General features: G+C 39.3%; 1 protein-coding gene across 2 annotated transcripts in view; it reads left to right on the top strand.

Moving 5' to 3' along the window:
* FRY (FRY microtubule binding protein) overlaps nucleotides 1-5,087 on the top strand; it is a 512,138-nt gene extending 507,051 nt beyond the window's left edge. For both annotated transcript variants that reach the window (XM_062194404.1, XM_062194403.1), the window contains 2 exons: nucleotides 2,578-2,780; nucleotides 3,708-5,087. In XM_062194404.1, coding sequence (XP_062050388.1) covers nucleotides 2,578-2,780; nucleotides 3,708-3,966 — 462 coding nt within the window. In that variant the 3' untranslated portion in view covers nucleotides 3,967-5,087. The remainder of the gene's footprint in view (nucleotides 1-2,577; nucleotides 2,781-3,707) is intronic.
* The last annotated feature ends 14,187 nt before the right edge of the window (nucleotides 5,088-19,274 follow it).

Below are 19,274 nucleotides of genomic sequence, written 5' to 3'. Positions count from 1 at the left end.
AGGTACTCATGTATGTATGGATTTCAAAATTTTTTCCACCACAACAAACTTTTTAAAGATTTTGAAAGGTGGAATTACAGAGAGGCAGAGGCAGAGAGAAAGAGATCCTCCATCCACTGGTTCACTCCCCAGATGGCCGCAACAGGCAGAGTGGGGCTGATCCATAGCCAGGAGCCTCTTCCGGGGCTCCCACGCAGGTGCCAGGGCCCAAGGACTTGGGCCATCTTCCACTGCTTTCCCAGGCCACAGCAGAGCACTGGATCAGAAGTGGAGCAGCTGGGTCTCAAACTGGTGCTCTTGGGATGCTGGCACTGCAGGTGGTGGCTTTACCCGCTACACATCATCACCGGCCCCCAAACTTGTTTTAATTGCATTTTCCACAAATTCTGTGAAGTATTCTCATACAATGGAATATTATTCAGCCTTTAGAAAGAAAAAAGATTGTGCCATTTGCCACAATATAGATGGACCTAGAGGACATCATACTAAGTGAAATAATCTAGACACAGAAAATATTATATGAGCTCACTCATATGTGGACTATTGAGAGAGACCAAGAGTGTTAGCACTGAAACTCAGAACGTGAAACAATGAGAAACAATGGATTCCACAAGTGGGGAGGGATGGCGTAGTTGAGGATGGTGAAATCCAGTGGCAGGGGGAGAGGAAATGAGGGGACATTGATCAAAAAGATGCAAAATAGCAGATACGTAGGATGTACAAGTTTAGAAATCCAATATAGTTCATGAGGACTAAAGATAATTTTAGTAGCTCTTGTCATCAAAACAATAACTATGTGAGATGGTAGATCCATGAATCTGCTTCACAACAGTAACCATTTTACTGTCTGTATGTATCCCATAACATCATATTATAAACCTCAAATATACATACACACTCAAAAACACCTTAGAGTAGTAAACTATGTGTTGTGTACCATGTGTTTATATGTGTATTTATGTATTGTGTATGAAATCATTTTAAATCTAGTAAATTAAGTTCTTCTTAATTAAGTCTAGATAAGTTTTAAGTACTTACTGTGTGTAAATGTACATATATATAGAATAATAATGTATATTTTTAAAATGTATATATGTGTGTGTATATATATAAACATATGCATGGATTTCAAAAAATTTCCACCAAATTAAACTTAATTCCATCTTAATATATCAGTGTTATCTTGTTTTTTTATTTTATATATATATATATATATATATATACACACATACACACACATATTTAAAACTTACCGAAGTTTAAAATAATTAGGGAAAAATTCACTCCCAAACTTAAAATTATATTCACAAGGAACTCTAATATCTTATTTTCAAGATTACCTCAGTACATTTAAACCTAGTTCTAGAGGCAGGCAGGTGTATTTAACAAGCATTAAAGTGAAGAAAATCCTTCAGGGCTTCAGTTTTATAGTTTGTACATTGAGTAAGTTAGGAATGCAGAAGAAAGGTGAAAATGTTGGATATAGGACATTCCAAAGGAATGGTTCATATCAAATTGCATTTAACAGGAAAAAAAAAAAAACGTTCTTATCAATTTGTAGTGCTCTTGAAATCAAACAACAAAATAGTGATCTTCCATAGTGTAATTTGTGGGTCCTTAGAAGTGACATTGGCTCTCTCTTCTGATTTACTTTTTTTACTCTAGGTCATTTGGTTCCAGTAATTTTGAGGGAAAATGTTTTTCACCCCTGTAGCATTAATACTAACATTACTTTAAGCTTTTTCCTCCTATTACTTGAAATTGTATCTTCAGTATATTCTCATAGGACAGAGAGAAATTTATTATTAGAATGGGTCCATGTTCAATTACAATTACATTTATTGTGCACTTACCTAGCAAATTATACTAATCACTATTTAATCTTTAACCCTTTAAGGTTATTGTATCTTCAGTCTCACCGATGAGAAAACGGAGACACATGACAGCCCAGCAATCAATAGTCCTCCATTATCTGTAGTTTTACTTTCCAGGTTCAGTGACTGGTCAACCACAGTCCAGTATTAAATAGGAAATTCCAGAATAACTTATCCATAATATATAAATAACCTTATTATATTGTTGCAATTGTTCTATTTCATTATAGGTTATTGCTCATCTCTTACTGTGCCTAATTTATCAATTAAACATCATATGGGGTACATTACCATCTGTGTTATCATTCACTGAGGATCTTGGGACACATTCCCCTAAGGATGGTGTAGAAGAGATATTGTTCTTCAGTAGGCATTTGAACCCAAGTCTACCCAACTCTTGAGCTTGTCCTCCTGTGCATTTTATATCTGCATTAATGCCCTTTCTGCTTAAATTAAAAATAATTTAAATGATGACTTCATCTGTTATATAAGGAGAGCATCCCAGCTGTTAAGACAAAGTTCTTCAATGCATACAACATACCGTGTAGCACAGTCTCAGCTGTCCTATTTTAATTTACCAAGATACTAACCTTGGACTTTACCAGACCCTTATGGATAAAGTTCTTCCCTTTTGTGATATAAAATACAGCCTGTGTCTAAATACAATAAAAAGTAATAACAATGTATTTTTTTTCTTCAACAGCTGCTGAACATGTCCAGGGAACTGAGTGATCTAAAGAGAAACCTGAAGGAGGCCACTGCAGCCATTGCTGCTGACCCTCTCTACATAGAGGGAGCCTGGTCTGAGCCAACCTTCACGTCCACTGAAGCAGCCATCCAGTCCATGCTGGAGTGCCTGAAGAATAATGAACTTGGCAAAGCTTTACGGCAAATCAGGGAATGCAGGTCACTCTACTGTTTCTTTTAGAGACAGTTACAGGAGATGCACATCTAATCATGAGTTTGCTATGGTTGGGGACTAACCAGAGAAGGAATGTCCATATATTTTACATTCCTCTTCTCAGGTCTTTACTATTGCCATGCCAAAAACACTTGGCTTCAGCATTTTCATGTTTAAAGTACTGTGGTTGGTTCTGGTCATTTGTCATCCCTAAAATGTTGACGCACTATATAAATTGTCTAAAAGATTTACTCTATTTATTTGAAAGAGTCAGGGAGGGGGAGGGGGAGGGGGAGGGGGAGAGGGAGGTCTTCCATCCTCTAGTTCACCTCCAAATGGCCACAACAGTCAGAGCTGAGCCAACCCTAAGCCAGGAGGCAGGGACTTCCTCCAGGTTCTCCACATGTGTGCAGGGGCCCAAGGACCTGGGCCATCCTCTGCTGCTGCTTTCCCAGGCGCATCAGCAGGGAGCTGGATTGAAAGTGGAGCAGCCAGAACTTGAACCAGCACCCACATGGGATCCCAGTGCTGTGCACTGGGGATTTAACCTGCTGCACCACAGTGTTGACTCCCATATCCCTATATAATTTTAAATGAATATTTGAATGTATCCTTTTGGAGTGTTTCCTCCTACATTTTTATATTGTTTTCACATTCACTGGACCTAGAATGCTATAAGCAAATAAGGTTAATGTTTTGAAAATATTAGATTCCATGCTGATTTTTTACTTCTGATTCTTTAACCAAAATCAATAATATCCAATATTCTAAAACTTACTGTGAGAATGTTTGAACACTTCTATAATATCTCAATAAAGCTTTGATTTTTTTTTCAAAAAAACCTGAATACACGTATGCTAATGAAGACTCATAACCTTCCAGTTGTGTGACCAACAGTGTCTCTAATGTATGCTCTTCTTTTTTGACTGCAGAAGTCTGTGGCCCAACGACATCTTTGGAAGCAGTTCTGATGACGAGGTCCAGACACTACTGAATATTTATTTCCGTCACCAAACTCTAGGACAAACGGGTACTTATGCACTGGTGGGGTCTAACCAGAGCCTGACTGAAATCTGCACCAAGCTGATGGAACTGAACATGGAGATCCGGGACATGATTCGCAGGGCCCAGAGTTACCGAGTCCTCACTACTTTTCTTCCAGACTCCAGCGTTTCTGGCACTAGTCTCTGACAGGAGCCTCCCGTCCCCCTTGGGTTCCAAGCTGGCGGTGCTGCCATGCTGGGGTGACGTCATTCAGTGTCTTCTCAGTCTTCACAAGGCTTGGACAGACTGTTCTCCCTCTTGTTACCTGTAGGACTTTTTCTAAAGAGGATGGCGGAACTTCCAACGTGTAGCAATACTCCAGGAACCAAGTAAGCATAAGACATCCTGGGACAGACTCCATCCATCATGCTGTGTGGCACAAATGTGTTATTTTACTGAGCAAATACAACTCACTACTGAAGAAGTGACTTCCATTGCATACCAAAGCCGACTACACTGAACAATACCTTCCTTTCTAGAAAAAATTTTAGATTGGCAAAAGTGCAATGTTTTCTTCACTAAAAAAATTTTATATTCTGAAACTTGTACAGTGTTTGTTTTTTCCCTTTCCTCTTTTTTTTTAATTTCCTTTTTTCTTTTTCCTTTTCTTAGTGGACTGAGAAAGGGGCAGGCAGAATGAAGCTGGCCACTGAAAACATATAAGATGGTCTAAAGCTGACAGCCTGTGTATTTGAAAAGGGAACTGTAAATGAACTACAATTTAATGTACACTGTTATTTGAATACAATTACTGTATCTAAATGGAGCTGCTATGAAGTACCTTTTCTTATGTTGCTAGGCTACTGTTTCTGAAGGCCCTGGATCTCTTTGCACCAAAAATGATCCAGAAAGACTCTTTTTAAGGATCTTGGCTGCTTTTTACTAGAAGGTTGCTTTTATGAGCATATTTATACTACAGAAGGATGAGTGTTAATTTTAATTAACTTTACCATTTTGTAGAGAAAAATTAATCAATTATAATTTCTAAGTCTTTTCACCTGTCACGCATGCATATTTTAATATCCATTTGGATAGTCAGAAGTAGAATCCTAAAGATAAAATATGAGTTGTCACTTTGTTTCTTAATAATGTCATATTTTATTTGTAATTTATGTAAAGGGCCATTCTTAAGTTTTCTCCTTAAACTTAATGCTGTCAAGAAGTGTTAGATGTGTGCATGTGAACCTGTTACACATCCAAAACATAGTCAAAGTTTATCTATGTAACTTATTCACTCTGTAAATACATTTAAAGTTTTTGTGATGTAATCTTGGTTGATATTCTGTTCAGAACTTTCTTTAGACTAAAAAAAGGTGACAAAATACATGTTGACCATGGATTTTATTTCTGATTGACATATATTCACATTTTTGCATGTGGGCTGCCACAGTGGCAACCCTAAAGGGCACTTCCATGTATATTCTGTGAATGGTACCCATTGGACTTGTACAGTAGGTGGCCCTGTGAAGCCTGAAATAAGTTTAATCTCTCTGGATGTGGGCAACAAGGACCATGACCTTCAATTAATTCACTCTGTAATCATCCAAATTAGAAAAATCAGAAGAGTGAGGGCTCCAATAGTTCATAATCTACCACTAGATTATCAGCCTTAAGATTTTGACATTGACTCTATAATGAGCAAGTAAAAGTAGGACTTTTAATTCTGTTACTAACACCTATCTATTCTCCACCCCACTAGAAAAATAGGGCCACAGATACATTACCTAATTTTTACTGTCTTCCTACTCATGTTTTACTTGGGCTAATATCTCTTGCTTTACTAACATAAAATTATCAAGTATTAGTAATTTTCCAGGAGTATCATGCAGTACGGTATCTAATCTAGGAATTATGTTGCCATAGAGACAACTGATAGATTTTAATAACTTTCTGGAGTGCTGTGAACATCCTTCTGATTTTTTTTCAACTTTTCAGAAAGATGCTTCACCATGTTACAGAAGACAACTGAATCACAATCTCTGCAAAACACCTCACAGCTAGGTTTCTGTGGGTAAACACTATAGCCAACTCTCAAAAAGTTTTGTGGAAACCACAGCAGAATGAAGCAACCAATCATGACTCTGAATTTTTATATGGTGCCCTCTCACCTAGCAAAGAACTATGGTGATAGCTTAGTATTTAAAAAAAGAGGGAGGGTGGTTTCAGTGGTACACTGTAATCTGCTATATTAAAATGTAGTGGTAGGCCGGCGCCGTGGCTTAACAGGCTAATCCTCCACCTTGCAACGCCGGCACACCGGGTTCTAGTTCCGGTTGGGGCGCCGGATTCTGTCCTGGTTGCCCCTCTTCCAGGCCAGCTCTCTGCTGTGGCCCAGGAGTGCAGTGGAGGATGGCCCAAGTGCTTGGGCCCTGCACCCACATGGGAGACCAGGAGAAGCACCTGGCTCCTGGCTTCGGATCAGCGCGATGCGCCGGCCGCACCGGCCACTGGAGGGTGAACCAATGGCAAAAAGGGAGACCTTTCTCTCTGTCTCTCTCTCTCACTATCCACTCTGCCTGTCAAAAAAAAAAAAAAAATGTAGTGGTAGGTAATAGAAGGGTTTGTCTTTTTCCTTAGTTTTATTTTTAAAAAAGGAGATATGTGGAGTGGATGTTAGGCACAGTGGTTAAGATGCTGTTAGGGATACCTGCATCCCATCTCAGAATGCCTGGGTTCAAATTCCAGCTCTGCTTCTATTCCAGCTTCCACTAATGTGAACCCTGGAAGGAGTAGGTGATGGCTCAAGTACTTGGGTCCTTACTACCCATGTGGGAGACCTAGACTAATTCCCCAACTCCTCCTGGCTTCAAGCCTGGTGCAACCCTGGCAGTTGCCAGCATTTGGAGAGTAAATCAGTTAATAGATCTCTTGATATCCATCTGTCTGTCTTTTCTCACTCTACTTTTAAATTTTTTTTTTTTACTTATTTGAAAGGCAGAGTTACAAAGAGGGAGAGACAGAAGCAGAGAGAAGTCTTCCATCCATTGGTTCACTCCCCAGCTGGCCACAACGGCCAGGGCTGGGTCAGGCCAAAGCCAGGAGTACTTGGGCCATCCTCCACTGCTTTCTTAGGCACATTAGCAGAGAGCTGAATTGAATTGGAGCAGCTGAGACTCAAACTGACACCCATATGGGATGCCAGTGCTGCAAACTGTGGCTTAATCCACTATGCCACAGTGTGGCCCCTCTCTCTGCCTTTCAAATAATAAACTTTTTTTAAAAAAAGATAATTTATTTAAGAGGCAGAGTTACATAGAGAGGTCTTCCTTCTGCTGATTCACTTCCCAAGGGCCACATGGCTGGAGCTGAGCCAATCTTGAGCTAGAAGCCAGGAGTTTCTTCCAGGTCTCCAAGGCAGGTACAAAGGCCCAAGTAGTTGGATCAGCTTCCAATGCTTTCCCAAGCCATCTCTGAAAGCTGGATCAGAAGTGGAGCAGCCAGGATATCAACTGGCACCCATATGGGATGCCAGCACTGTAGGCACATGCTTAGCCCACTACACCACAGCACTAGCCCAATAAAGATTTTTAAAAAGGACCCTTGTAATATGAAAGGCTTCTAGTATTCCTCTTTCTTTACATCACTCTTGAGTCTATATGGGAAAATTGTACAGGAAAGCAGCCCCACCCCAGCAGAGCCCAGCACGAACTTTAGATCCACCAATCTCCTTGGCTGTTTTGCAGTGCCTCTGTTACTGAAGTGTTCATTTCCACTGCCTTCCCCACACAGATACAGAGAAGCAAAGGAACCAAAGGAGAGAACAGATAGACAACAGAGGCTTCAGAAAAAAAGAGAAACGTCACTCTATTTCAGTGCTATCACCAGGACATGATACATTCTTCATTCACTGGCATGGTAAAATGATCCAGAAAGGTGCTTTGTAACTTACACATAACTTGATGATAATTATAATCTCCAAATAGTGTTTTAGAAAAGCCAACCCTCCCCCCAAAAAAAGATGGGGCCAGCACAGTGGGTTAGCCTGCAGTGCCAGCATCCCATATGGGCACCGGTTCTAGTCCTGGCTGCTCCACTTCCAATCCAGCTCTCTGCTATGGCCTGGGAAAGCAGTAGAAGATGGCCCAAGTCCATTTACCCCTGCACCCACGTGGGAGACCTGGAAGAAATTCCTGGCTCCTGGCTTCGGATCGGTGCAGCTCTGGCCATTGCGGCCAATTGAGGAGTGAACCAGCAGATGGAAGACCTCTCTCTCTAGCTCTACCTCTCTCTGTAACTCTGTCTTTCAAACAAATAAAATAATTCTTTAAAAAAAAAAGCCACCCCACTTTAGAGGCATGTAAATATTTCACTCCCACTCATGAGTGAGAATGTTAAGAAAACTGTTAGTACAACTGTGAAATAGCTGCTTATTAGCGTTGTGCAAAGCCACACACAGCAGAGTCAAGTCTTAAGGTATCTCAGGTTCTAAATCCAAATTAATATTGATCTTTTCAGTGAACTGTAGAAAGACTAAGAGTACCTTCAAAGGCTACATATATCAATAACTTCACCTGCTTACAAACACTTGCCTGAACGACATAAAAAAAATGAGTGTCCACAGGTGAATTTTATGGTATGTTGATTATATCTAATTCAGTAAAGCTTATTTTTTAAATTTCTAATGCATTTACTTTGGATCAATTAATACTGGCATACATGTGATGAGCTGATCATACCTGTCCACTCTGGGCTAGGCACTGTTTTAGAGGAGACTGCAGTTCTCCAGATGTGGTCCTTGTTCTCCTGGAGCTCACATCTGAGTGGTGGGAGATAGAACTCCATGGCAAGTGGGAATGATTGTGACGAAGATCAACAAACAGGTGTAGAGAATAGCTGGGGTGTGTTGCTACAAGAGGTCTTCAAAAAGATTTTGGAAAATGAGTATTATAAACATGCATGAACTTCAAACTTTTCATATCCAAACACATCCTTTAATTCTATTTTTCAATGAATTTTCAGTACCTTTGTATTTTAGAAATGGAGGTGGAGAAACTCTTTCATAAGGTGATCTCTGAGCAAAAACAAAGAGAAGACAAAGATCTTGCAATGGGAGAAGGATCACTTTGTGGAAAAGACAGCAAGGAAGCCAAGGGCCACAGTGAATTGAGTGAAGTGCAGAGTGTTCACAGAGGACTGCCCAAAGGGCTCTGTGGGCCACAGGGAGGACTTGGTCTTCCCTAGGTACAACTAAGGCAAAGGATATTTGGGGGCAGAGTAATGACATACTTTGACTTAGCTTTTAAAAAAGTCATCCATGGGCCAGGGTTTCAGCACAGCAGTCATGACACTGCTTGGGACACCTGCAGCCTAGGACTGTTTTGAGTCCTGGCTGTGCTCCCGATTTGACATTCCTGCTAATGAGAACCCTAGGAGGCAGGAGGTATTCACTCAGGTGGTTAGGTCCCTGTCATCCATGTGGGAGACTTACCTGGGGATTCTAGCTCCTGTCTTCAGTCTAGCTCAGCCCTGGCTATTGCAGGCAGCTGGGGATTGAACCAATGGATGGAAAATCTATCTCTGCCTCTTTCAAATAAAATAAATTCAATTTTATTTTAAAAATCACAAGAAAATGAGAAATATGGACACAGACACATACTGGGATGACATCATGTGAAGATAAAGGCCGTGATTAGAATGATACATCTAAACCAAGGAATGGCAGAAATGTGAGTAAATCATCAGAAGCTAGGCAAACAACATTGAACAGATTGTCTCTCACATGTCTCAAAGAAGTAAATAAACCTTCCTCCAATTCAAATCCAGCTTCCTGCTATTGTGAACCCTTGGAGGTAGCAGGTAAGGGCTCAAGTACTGGAGTCCCTGCCACCTACACAGGAGACTGGGATTGTGACCTGAGCTCCTGGCTTTGACTTGCTATTATGGGTACCTGGGGAGTGAATCACAAGATGAAAGGTTGCTTCTGTCTCTCATTTCTCAAATAAATAAATAAATTTCCCAAAAAAGGTAAAATTTTGTAATTAATAAAAGATTCTAAAAATAGGGGTAGGCATTGTGATGCAGTGGGTTAAGCCACCACTTGGAATATCTGCAGCCCACATCAGAGTGCCAGTTTGAGTCCTGGCTACTCCACTTCCAATTCAGCTTCCTGCTAATGCACTTGAGAAGGGAGCTGATAATGGCCCAAGGATGTGGGTTCTTGCCACCCATGTGGAAGACATGAATGGAGTTATGGGCCCCTGGCACAGGCCTGGCCCAGCCCTGGCTATCGGAGTCATTTGGGGAGTGAACCAGCAGACAGAACCAGTAGACCTAAACTCGCAAATTGATCTCATTCTCTCTCACACTTTCAAATAAATGAATCATTTTTTAAAGATTTGCTTATTATTTGAAAGGCAGAGATACAGAAAGAGGGAGAGACAGAGGAAGAGGTATCTTTCACTTACTAGTTCACTCCTCCAAATGCCTTCAACAGGCAGTGCTAGGCCAGGCCAAAGCCACGACCCCAGAACTCCCTCCAGGTCTTACACATGGGTGTCAGGGACTCAAGCACTTGGGACATCATCTGCTGCCATCCAGGCACATTAGCATGGAGCTAATAGTTGAACTCTTTATTTAACACAGAATTATTCTTAGGTGTTTAAATACAATTGAAAATTGATCCCTGTTAAAAATAAGAGTGGGACTTGCCCCAAACGGTAGAGTTAGAAATGTGCCAGGGAATTCCAATTCAGTCCCATCAAGGTGGCATGTACCAATGACCTCTCACTAGTCAAAGTGATCAGTTTCAGTTCACAATTGATCATAATAAGATTAAGAGTCAAAAGGATCACATAAATAAGACTAGTGTCTGCTAATACTACCTGATAGAATTAAAAAGGAGAGAACAATCCAACATGGGAAGCAGGATACACAGCAGACTCATAGAATGGCAGATGTTGGCTGGCGTCGTGGCTCAATAGGCTAATCCTCCGCCTTGTGGTGCCGGCACACCGGGTCCTAGTCCCAGTTGGGGTGCTGGATTCTGTCCTGGTTGCCCCTCTTCCAGGCCAGCTCTCTGCTGTGGCCCGGGAGTGCAGTGTAGGATGGCCCAAGTCCTTGGGCCCTGCACACCATGGGAGACCAGGATAAGCACCTGGCTCCTGCAGCGCAGTGCGCCGGCCACGGCAGCCTTTCTCTCTGACTCTCTCTCTCTCACTGTCCACTTTGCCTGTCAAAAAAAGAATGGTAGATGTCCTAAACAGCACTCTGGCCTCAGAATCAGCCCTTAAGGCATTCAGATCTGGCTGAAGAGCCCATGAGAGTATTTTAGGCATGGAAAGCCAAGACGCTCTGGCAAAAAAAAAAAAAAAAAAAAAAAAAAAAAAAAAAAAAAAACACCTAAATGAAAGATCTCTGTGAGATCCCAGTGGAAAGAACGGGCCATCAAAGAAGGAGGTATCTTTCTCTGAAGGGAGGAGAGAACTTCCACTTTGACTATGACCTTGTCTAAATAAGATCAGAGTCAGCGAACTCAAAATGCTTCCATAGCCTTGGCAACCCATGACAAGAGCCTAGGGTGATTACTGATGCCATAAACAAGAGTGTCAATTGTTAAGTCAACAACAGGAGTCACACTGTGCACTTATTCCCCATGTAGGATCTCTATCCTTAATGTGTTGCACAATGTAAATTAATGCTATAACTAGTACTTCAACATCTGACCCTCATTGAAGGACAGGTCACTCAGATAGAAAATCAGTACAGATACATTAGAGTTGAAACATATTATTGAACAAATGGACCTAACAGACATTTATAAGATATTTCACTGAACAGCTACAGAAAACACATTCTTCTCATTCACACATGGAACATTTTCTAGGATAGATCACATATTAGGCCACAAATCAAGTCTCGGAAAATTTAAAAAGATTGAAATCATACCATGTATGTTCTCAGACCACATGGAATAAAACTAAGAAATAAACAAGAACAATGGAACACTCAAATACTTGGAAATTAAACAGCATGTTACTGAATGATCAATGGGTCACTGAAGAAGCTAAAAAAATTTTAAAAATTTCCTTGCAATTAACAAAAATGAAAACACAACATATCGAAATCTGTGGGATACAGTAAAAGCATTAAAATGGAAATTAATAGCATCAAGTGCTTACATTTCAAAAGAGAAATGTCTGAAATTAAAGATCTAATGGTACATCTTGAAGACTTACAAGAGGAAAAAAAAAAACAAAATCAGGAGGCAAGAAGTAATAAGGCTCAGAGCAGAAATAAATGAAATTGAAACTAAAAAAAAATACAAAAGATCAAAACAAAAAGTTGGTTTCCTGAAAAGATAAACAAAATAGATAAATCTCTAGCCAGACTAACAGAAAGAAAAAAAACTGAAATAAGAAATGAAAAAGGAGATATTAAAACCAACACCACTGAAATACAAAGTATCATAACAAGCTATTATGAAGTACTTTGTAATATTACATGGCAATAATATGGTATATATTTGTAATATGTATATGGCAATAAACTGGAAAACTGTGAGAAATGGCTAAGTTCCTGGGTTCATATAAGCCACCAAGATTAAATCAAGAAGATATAGACGACCTAAACAGACCTGCAACAAGCAATGAGATTGAAGCAGCAATCAAAAGTCTTTCATCAAGGAAAAATCTGGGACCTGATTGCTTTACTACTGAATTCTACAAAAACATTCAAAGAGGATTTAACTCCAATACTCTTGGAACTATTCCAAAAATCTTTGAGGACAGCATTACCTTGATACCAAAACCAAAGACATGACAAAGAACTACAGACCTATATTCTTAATGAACACAGATGCAAACATTCAACAAAATACAAGTAAACAGAATCCAAAACAATACCAAAAAGATCACACAACATGATCAAGTAGGATCTATCCCAGAAATGCAAGGGTGGTTCTACATTTGTAAATCAATAAACATTGTAAATCACGTGAATAGAATGAAGAACAAAAAACATAGTCTTCTCAAAAGATGCAAAGAAAGTATTTGATGATTCAACATCTCGTCATGATTAAAAAAAGCTCCACAAATTAGGTATAGAAGGAACAGTCTTCAAAATTATAAAGGCTGTATATGACTAACCAACAGCCAATATCATGCTGAATGCGGAAAAGTTGAAATCATTTCCTCTCAGATCTGAAGCAAGACAAGGATATCCACTTCCGTCAGTCTTATTCAATATAGTACTGGAAGTTTTAGCAAGAACAATTAGGGAAGAGAAAGAAATAAAGGGCATTAAAATTGGAAAAGAGGAAGTCAGATTATCCATGTTCACAGATGACAGGATGATGTACATGGGAAAACCTATACACTCCACCAAAAAAGCTTTTAGAATTGATAAATCAATTCAATAAAGTTTCAGGTTACAAAATAAACACACAAAAAAAATCATGCTAATGATGAACTCACAGAAAGAGAAATCAAGAAAGAAATTCCATTCACAATAGTCACACACACAAAAATCAAATATTTAAGAATAAATTTAACTGAAGTAGTAAAGGGTCTCTACAATGAAAATTATCAAATATTAAAGAAATCATCAAGGACACAAAAAATGGATATTTCTTGCTCGTGGATTGGAAGAATCAATATCATTAAAATGTCAAACTACCTAAAACAATCTACAGATTTAATGCAATCCCTATCAAAATAGTAATGACATTCTTTACAGAATCAGAAAAAGCAATCCTAAAGTTCATATGGAATCTCAAAAAGACAGAATAGCCACAGCGGTCATGAACAAGGAAAAATCAAGCTGGAGGCATCACAATACCTGACTTCAAGGAATAATACAGAGCTACAGTAATTAAAACAGCATGGTATTAGCATAAAAACTGACACAAAGATGAATGGAACAGAATACAGCACCCAGAAGTTAATCCATGTACCTACAACTGATTTTTTTACTAAAGTGTTCAGATCATATAGTGGTGTAAAGATGGTCTCTTCAACAAATGTTGCTGGCAAAAGTGGATGTATATATGTGGAAGAATGAAATTAGATCCATACTTCTCACCAAATAAAAAATAAATGCAAGAATGATCAAAGATCTAAATTTCAGACCTGACACTATGAAGTTTCTGGAAGAAAACATAAGGGAAACACTCTAAGACACTGGTGTAGGGTATGAATTCTTGGACAAGATGCCCAGAGCACAGGCAACAAAAGCAAAATTAAACAAATGGAACTATATCAAATTCAGAAGCTTTTGAACAGCAAAATAAATGATCAATAGAGTAGACATTCAAAAGAAAGGGAAAAATATTTCCAAACCACCTGACAAAAGATTAATATCCCAAAAATATTAGCAACTTTAAAAACTCAACAAGAAAACCAATCCAGTTGAGAAATGGGCAAAGGACTTCAACAGACAGTTCTCAGAAGAAATACAAATGGCCAACAAATATATGAAAAAATGCTCTACATCACTAACCATCAGGGAAATGAAAATCAAAACCAAAATGAAATACCATCTAACCTCTGTCAAAATGACTAAAATCCAAAACACAGTAACAAATGCTAGTAAGGATGTAGACAAAGTGAACACTTTACACTGTTCAAGGGATATAAGTTACTGTAGACATTGTGGAAAACAACGTGGAGATCTCTTTAAAAATTAGAAGTAGACTTGCTATATGATCCAACAATCCCACCACTGGGTATATACACAAAGGACTTGAACACAATGTATCAAACAGATACCTACCACCATCATGTTTATAGCAGCACTGTTCACATGAGCCAAAATTTAGGACCAACCAAAAAGTGTCCAACATCAGATGAATCGTTAAGAAAATGTGGTATATATGCACAATAGACTATTATTCAATGATAACAAAGAATGAAATTCCACTGTTTGGAGCAAAATGGATGCAACTGGAGGACATCAAGTTGAATAAAATAAGGTGGACCGAGAAAGACAAATACTGCATGTTCTCCCTTATATGTGAAAACCAAAATTTAAAAAACAAGCAAAAGCAATAAAGAAAAAAAGAAATGTTTCTGTGTATAAGTATTACTGCACAGTTTTTGTTTTTTGTTTTTAAGAATTTTTAGCATTTTTTTAGAATAGATTAAATTTACAAGACAAAAATTGTGTGGCAGTACTACAAAGAGTTCTCACATACCTCTCACCTCCACTTCCCCTATTCTTTTTTTTTTAAAGGAAATAATATCATTTATTCATATTCTTTTTTTAACCAGTTCTCTCTTTTTTTAATCTTTTATTTAATGAATATAAATTTCCAAAGTACAGCTTATGGATTATAATGGCTCCCCCCCCCCAATAACTTCCCTCCCACCAGCAACCCTCCCCTTTCCCACTCTCTCTCCCCTTCCATTCACATCAAGATTCATTTTCAATTCTCTTTATATACAGAAAATCAGTTTAGTATATATAAAGATTTCAACAGTTTGCCCTCACATAGCAATACAAAGTGAAAAAATACTGTTGGAGTACTATAGCATTAAATAACAGTGTACAGCACATTAATGACAGAGATCCTGCATGATTTTTTTTTAAATTGATTAATTTTCTATGTAATTTCCAATTTAACACCAAGGTTTTTTTTTTTTTCCATTTTCAATTATCTTTATATACAGGAGATCAATTCAGTATATACTAAGCAAAGATTTCATCAGTTTGCACCCACACATAAACACAAAGTGTAAAAATACTGTTTCAGTACTAGCTATATCATTACTTCACATTGGACAACCCATTAAGGACAGATCCCACATGGGATGTAAGTACACAGTGACTCTTGATGTTGATTTAACAATTTGACACTCTTGTTTATGGCATCAGTAATCTCCCTAGGCTCTAGTCATGAGTTGCTGAGGCTATGGAAGCGTTTAGGGTTCGCCGACTTCAATCTTATTCCGTCAGGGTCATAGTCAAAGTGGAAGTTCTCTCCTCCCTTCAGAGAAGGGTACCTCCTACCTTGATGGCCCCGTTCTTTCCACTGGGATCACACTCGCTGAGATCCTTCATTTACGTCTTCTTCTTCTTCTTCTTTTTTTTTTTTTCCAAAGTGTCTTGGCTTTCCATGCCTGAAATACTCTCATAGGCTCTTCAGCCAGATCTGAATGCCTTAAGGGCTGATTCTGAGGCCAGAGTGCTATTTAGGACATCTGCCATTCTATAAGTCTGCTGTGTATCCCACTTCCCATGTTGGATCGTTCTCTCCCTTTTTTTTATTCTATTTGTTAATGTTTTTTAAAACATTGTTTTATACCTTTGTCAAATCAATGCTTAAGAATGTTATGCTACTATACTTTAATAATCTGTGATTACTTTGAAATTTACTATATATGGGTGAAATGGTCATTTTCCATTCAACTTTTGTTTATAGCCATTGTCTACATTCTCATGAAACTTGGGTCTTTTTCTTTTTTACTTGTTAAATTTCTTATTTACTGAAGTATTAAGCCTTTTCATTGTAATAAAATTTAAAATATATTAGCTCAAAAATTAAAAAAAAGAGGGATAAGGAGTGTGGGAAGCAAAGAATAGTAGGGAAAGGAGGGGAGGAGGGAAAGAGGAAGGTGATATCATTAGGTTCTTAGAATTATATATTAAAAACAATGATATTTATGATACTATAAAATGACCCAACATGAGTCTTGGGAGTTCCTGAAGCCATGGAAACAGGGAATAGATTAGAAGGGCTATTTGGTGAAATAATTGCAATAAACTTCCCCAATCTGGAGAAAGAATGGGATGTCCAAGTACAGGAAGCACATAAAACTACTTATAAAAATGACCAGAAAAGATCTTCACCATAACATGTTGCAGTCAAACTTTCAACAACAAAATATTTTAAAAGATTCTAAAATGTGCATGAAAGAAACATCAGATTAGTTTCAGATTTCCAATTAGACTTACAGATGACTAATCATCAGAAATCCTACAGGGTAGGAAAAAATGGAAAGACATTGTCCGAGTCTTAAGAAAAAAAAAAGTCAACCCAGAATACTGTACCCTGCAAAGTTCTCACTTTTGAATGAAAGTGAGGCCGGCGCCGTGGCTTAACAGGCTAATCCTCCACCTTGCGGCGCCGGCACACCAGGTTCTAGTCCCGGTCAGGGCGCCAGATTCTATCCCAGTTGCCTCTCTTTCAGGCCAGCTCTCTGCTATGGCCCGGGAGTGCAGTGGAGGATGACCCAAGTGCTTGGGCCCTGCACCCGCATGGGAGACTAGGAGAAGCACCTGGCTCCTGGCTTCGGATCAGCGCGATGCGCTGGCCGCAGCGGCCATTGGAGGGTGAACCAATGGCAAAAAAAAGGAAGACCTTTCTCTCCCCCTCTCTCTCTCTCACTATCCACTCTGCCTGTCCAAAAAAAAAAAAAAATTGAATGAAGGTGAAATAAAGACCTCCCACAACAAACAGAAATTTTAAGAATTTGCTACCACTCGTCAAGCTTTACAAAAATATGCTTAATGATGTGTTACACACACAAACACAGAAAGATTGTCATCATTATGAAAGAATATAAAAGGCAGAAATTCTCCCAGTAAGAGTACAACAGAGTGGCCAGCACTGTGGCATACTACAGCACAGGCATTCCATATGGGTACCAGTTTGTGTTCTAGCTGCTCCTCTTCTGATCCTATTCTCTGCTTATAACTTGGGAAAGCAGTGGAAGATGGCCCAAGTGCTTGGGCCCCTGCATCCAGGTAGGAGACCCAGAGGAAGTGCCTACCTCCTGGCTTTAGATTGGCTTGAGATTTTGATTGGCTCCAGCTGTTGAGGCCATTTGGGGAGTGAAGAGTAGCAAATGGAAGGCCTTTTTCTCTGTCTGTCTCCCTCTCTCTGTATCTCTGCATCTCAAATAAATAAAAATCTAAAAAAAAAAAAAGTACAAAAGAAATCCAAAGTAAACAATAGGAATATTTATGTAAAAATGCCAGGGTATACTCATTGGTCATTGTTCATCAATAGTAACCTTTAATGTAAATAGTTAAAACTCTCCAATTAAAAGATCTGCCTTGGAGTTGACATTGTGGTATAGTAAACTAAGCCTCCACCTGCAGCACCAGCAACCCATATGGGGCTGGTTCCTGTTCTGGCTGCTCTTCTTCCAACCCAGCCCTCTGCTAATGGCATGAGAAAGCAATGGAAGATGGTCCAACTGCCAGGGCCCCTGTATCCACATGGAAGTCCTGGAAGAAGCTCCTGTCTCCTGATTGGCCTGTCTCTCAGATTGGCCCAGCTTCAGCCATTTGGGGAGTGAACCAGCAGATGGAAAACCTTTCTCACCGTCTCTCCTCTTTTTCTATAAATCTACCTCTCAAAAAAATAAATAATATATTTTTTAAAAAAGACAGTCAGGGGGCCAGTGCTGTAGCACAGTGGGCTAAGCCTCTGCCTGCGGTGCTGGCATCCCATATGGGCGCCAGTTGGAGTCCCAGCTGCTCCACTTCTGACCCAGCTCTCTGCTATGGCCTAGGAAAGCAGTGGAAGATGGTCCAAGTCCCTGGGCCCCTGCATCTGCATGGGAGACTTGGAGGAAACTCCTGGCTCCTGATTGGTGCAGCTCTGGCCACTGTGGCCAGTTGGGGAGTGAACCATAAGATGGAAGACCTCTGTCTCTCTGCCTCTCCTCTCTCTGTGTAACTCTTTCAAATAATCTTAAAAAAAAAAAAGATACAATCTGGCTGAATGGTTAAAAAACAACACCCATCTATTTGCTGCCTACAGGAAACACACTACAAAGATACATGAAGACTGAAAGTGAAAGGATGGAAAAATATTCCATGCTGATGGAAATTGGAAATGACTAGGTGTCACCATCCTAATATCAGACAAAACAGACTAATTAAAAAAACTATTAAAAGACACAAAGAAGGGCCCTATGTAATGATTAAGGGATCAATTCAACAGGAATATGCAACCCTAATAAATGTATATGTACCCTACCAGGGGATTCCAATTCAATCCCATTAAGGTGGCATGTACCAATGCCATCTCACTAGTCCAAGTGATCAATTTCTGTTCACAATTGATCATAATGATAGGACTAAGAGTCAAAGGGATCACATAAACAAGACTAGTGTCTGAAAATACTAACAGATAGAATAAAAAAAAAAAAGGGAGAGAACAATCCAACATGGGAAGCGGGATACACAGCAGACTTATAGAATGGCGGATGTCCTAAACAGCACTCTGGCCTCAGAATCAGCCCTTAAGGCATTCAGATCTGGCTGAAGAGCCCATGAGAGTATTTCAGGCATGGAAAGCCAAGACACTCTGGAAAAAAAAAAAATGACCTAAATGAAAGATCTCCGCGAGTGAGATCCCAGTGGAAAGAACAGGTCAAAGAAGGAGGTACCTTTTTCTGAAGGGTTGAGAGAATTTCCACTTTGACTATGACCTTGTCTAAATAAGATTGGAGTTGGCGAACTCAAAAGGCTTCCACAGCCTTGGCAACCCATGACAAGAGCCTAGGGTG

Source organism: Lepus europaeus, chromosome 6 (genome assembly GCF_033115175.1).
Source record: "Lepus europaeus isolate LE1 chromosome 6, mLepTim1.pri, whole genome shotgun sequence".
NCBI classification, from domain to species: domain Eukaryota; kingdom Metazoa; phylum Chordata; class Mammalia; order Lagomorpha; family Leporidae; genus Lepus; species Lepus europaeus.
Note: the sequence above shows the minus strand (reverse complement) of the source record. Positions and strands in the feature narration are given on the sequence as shown.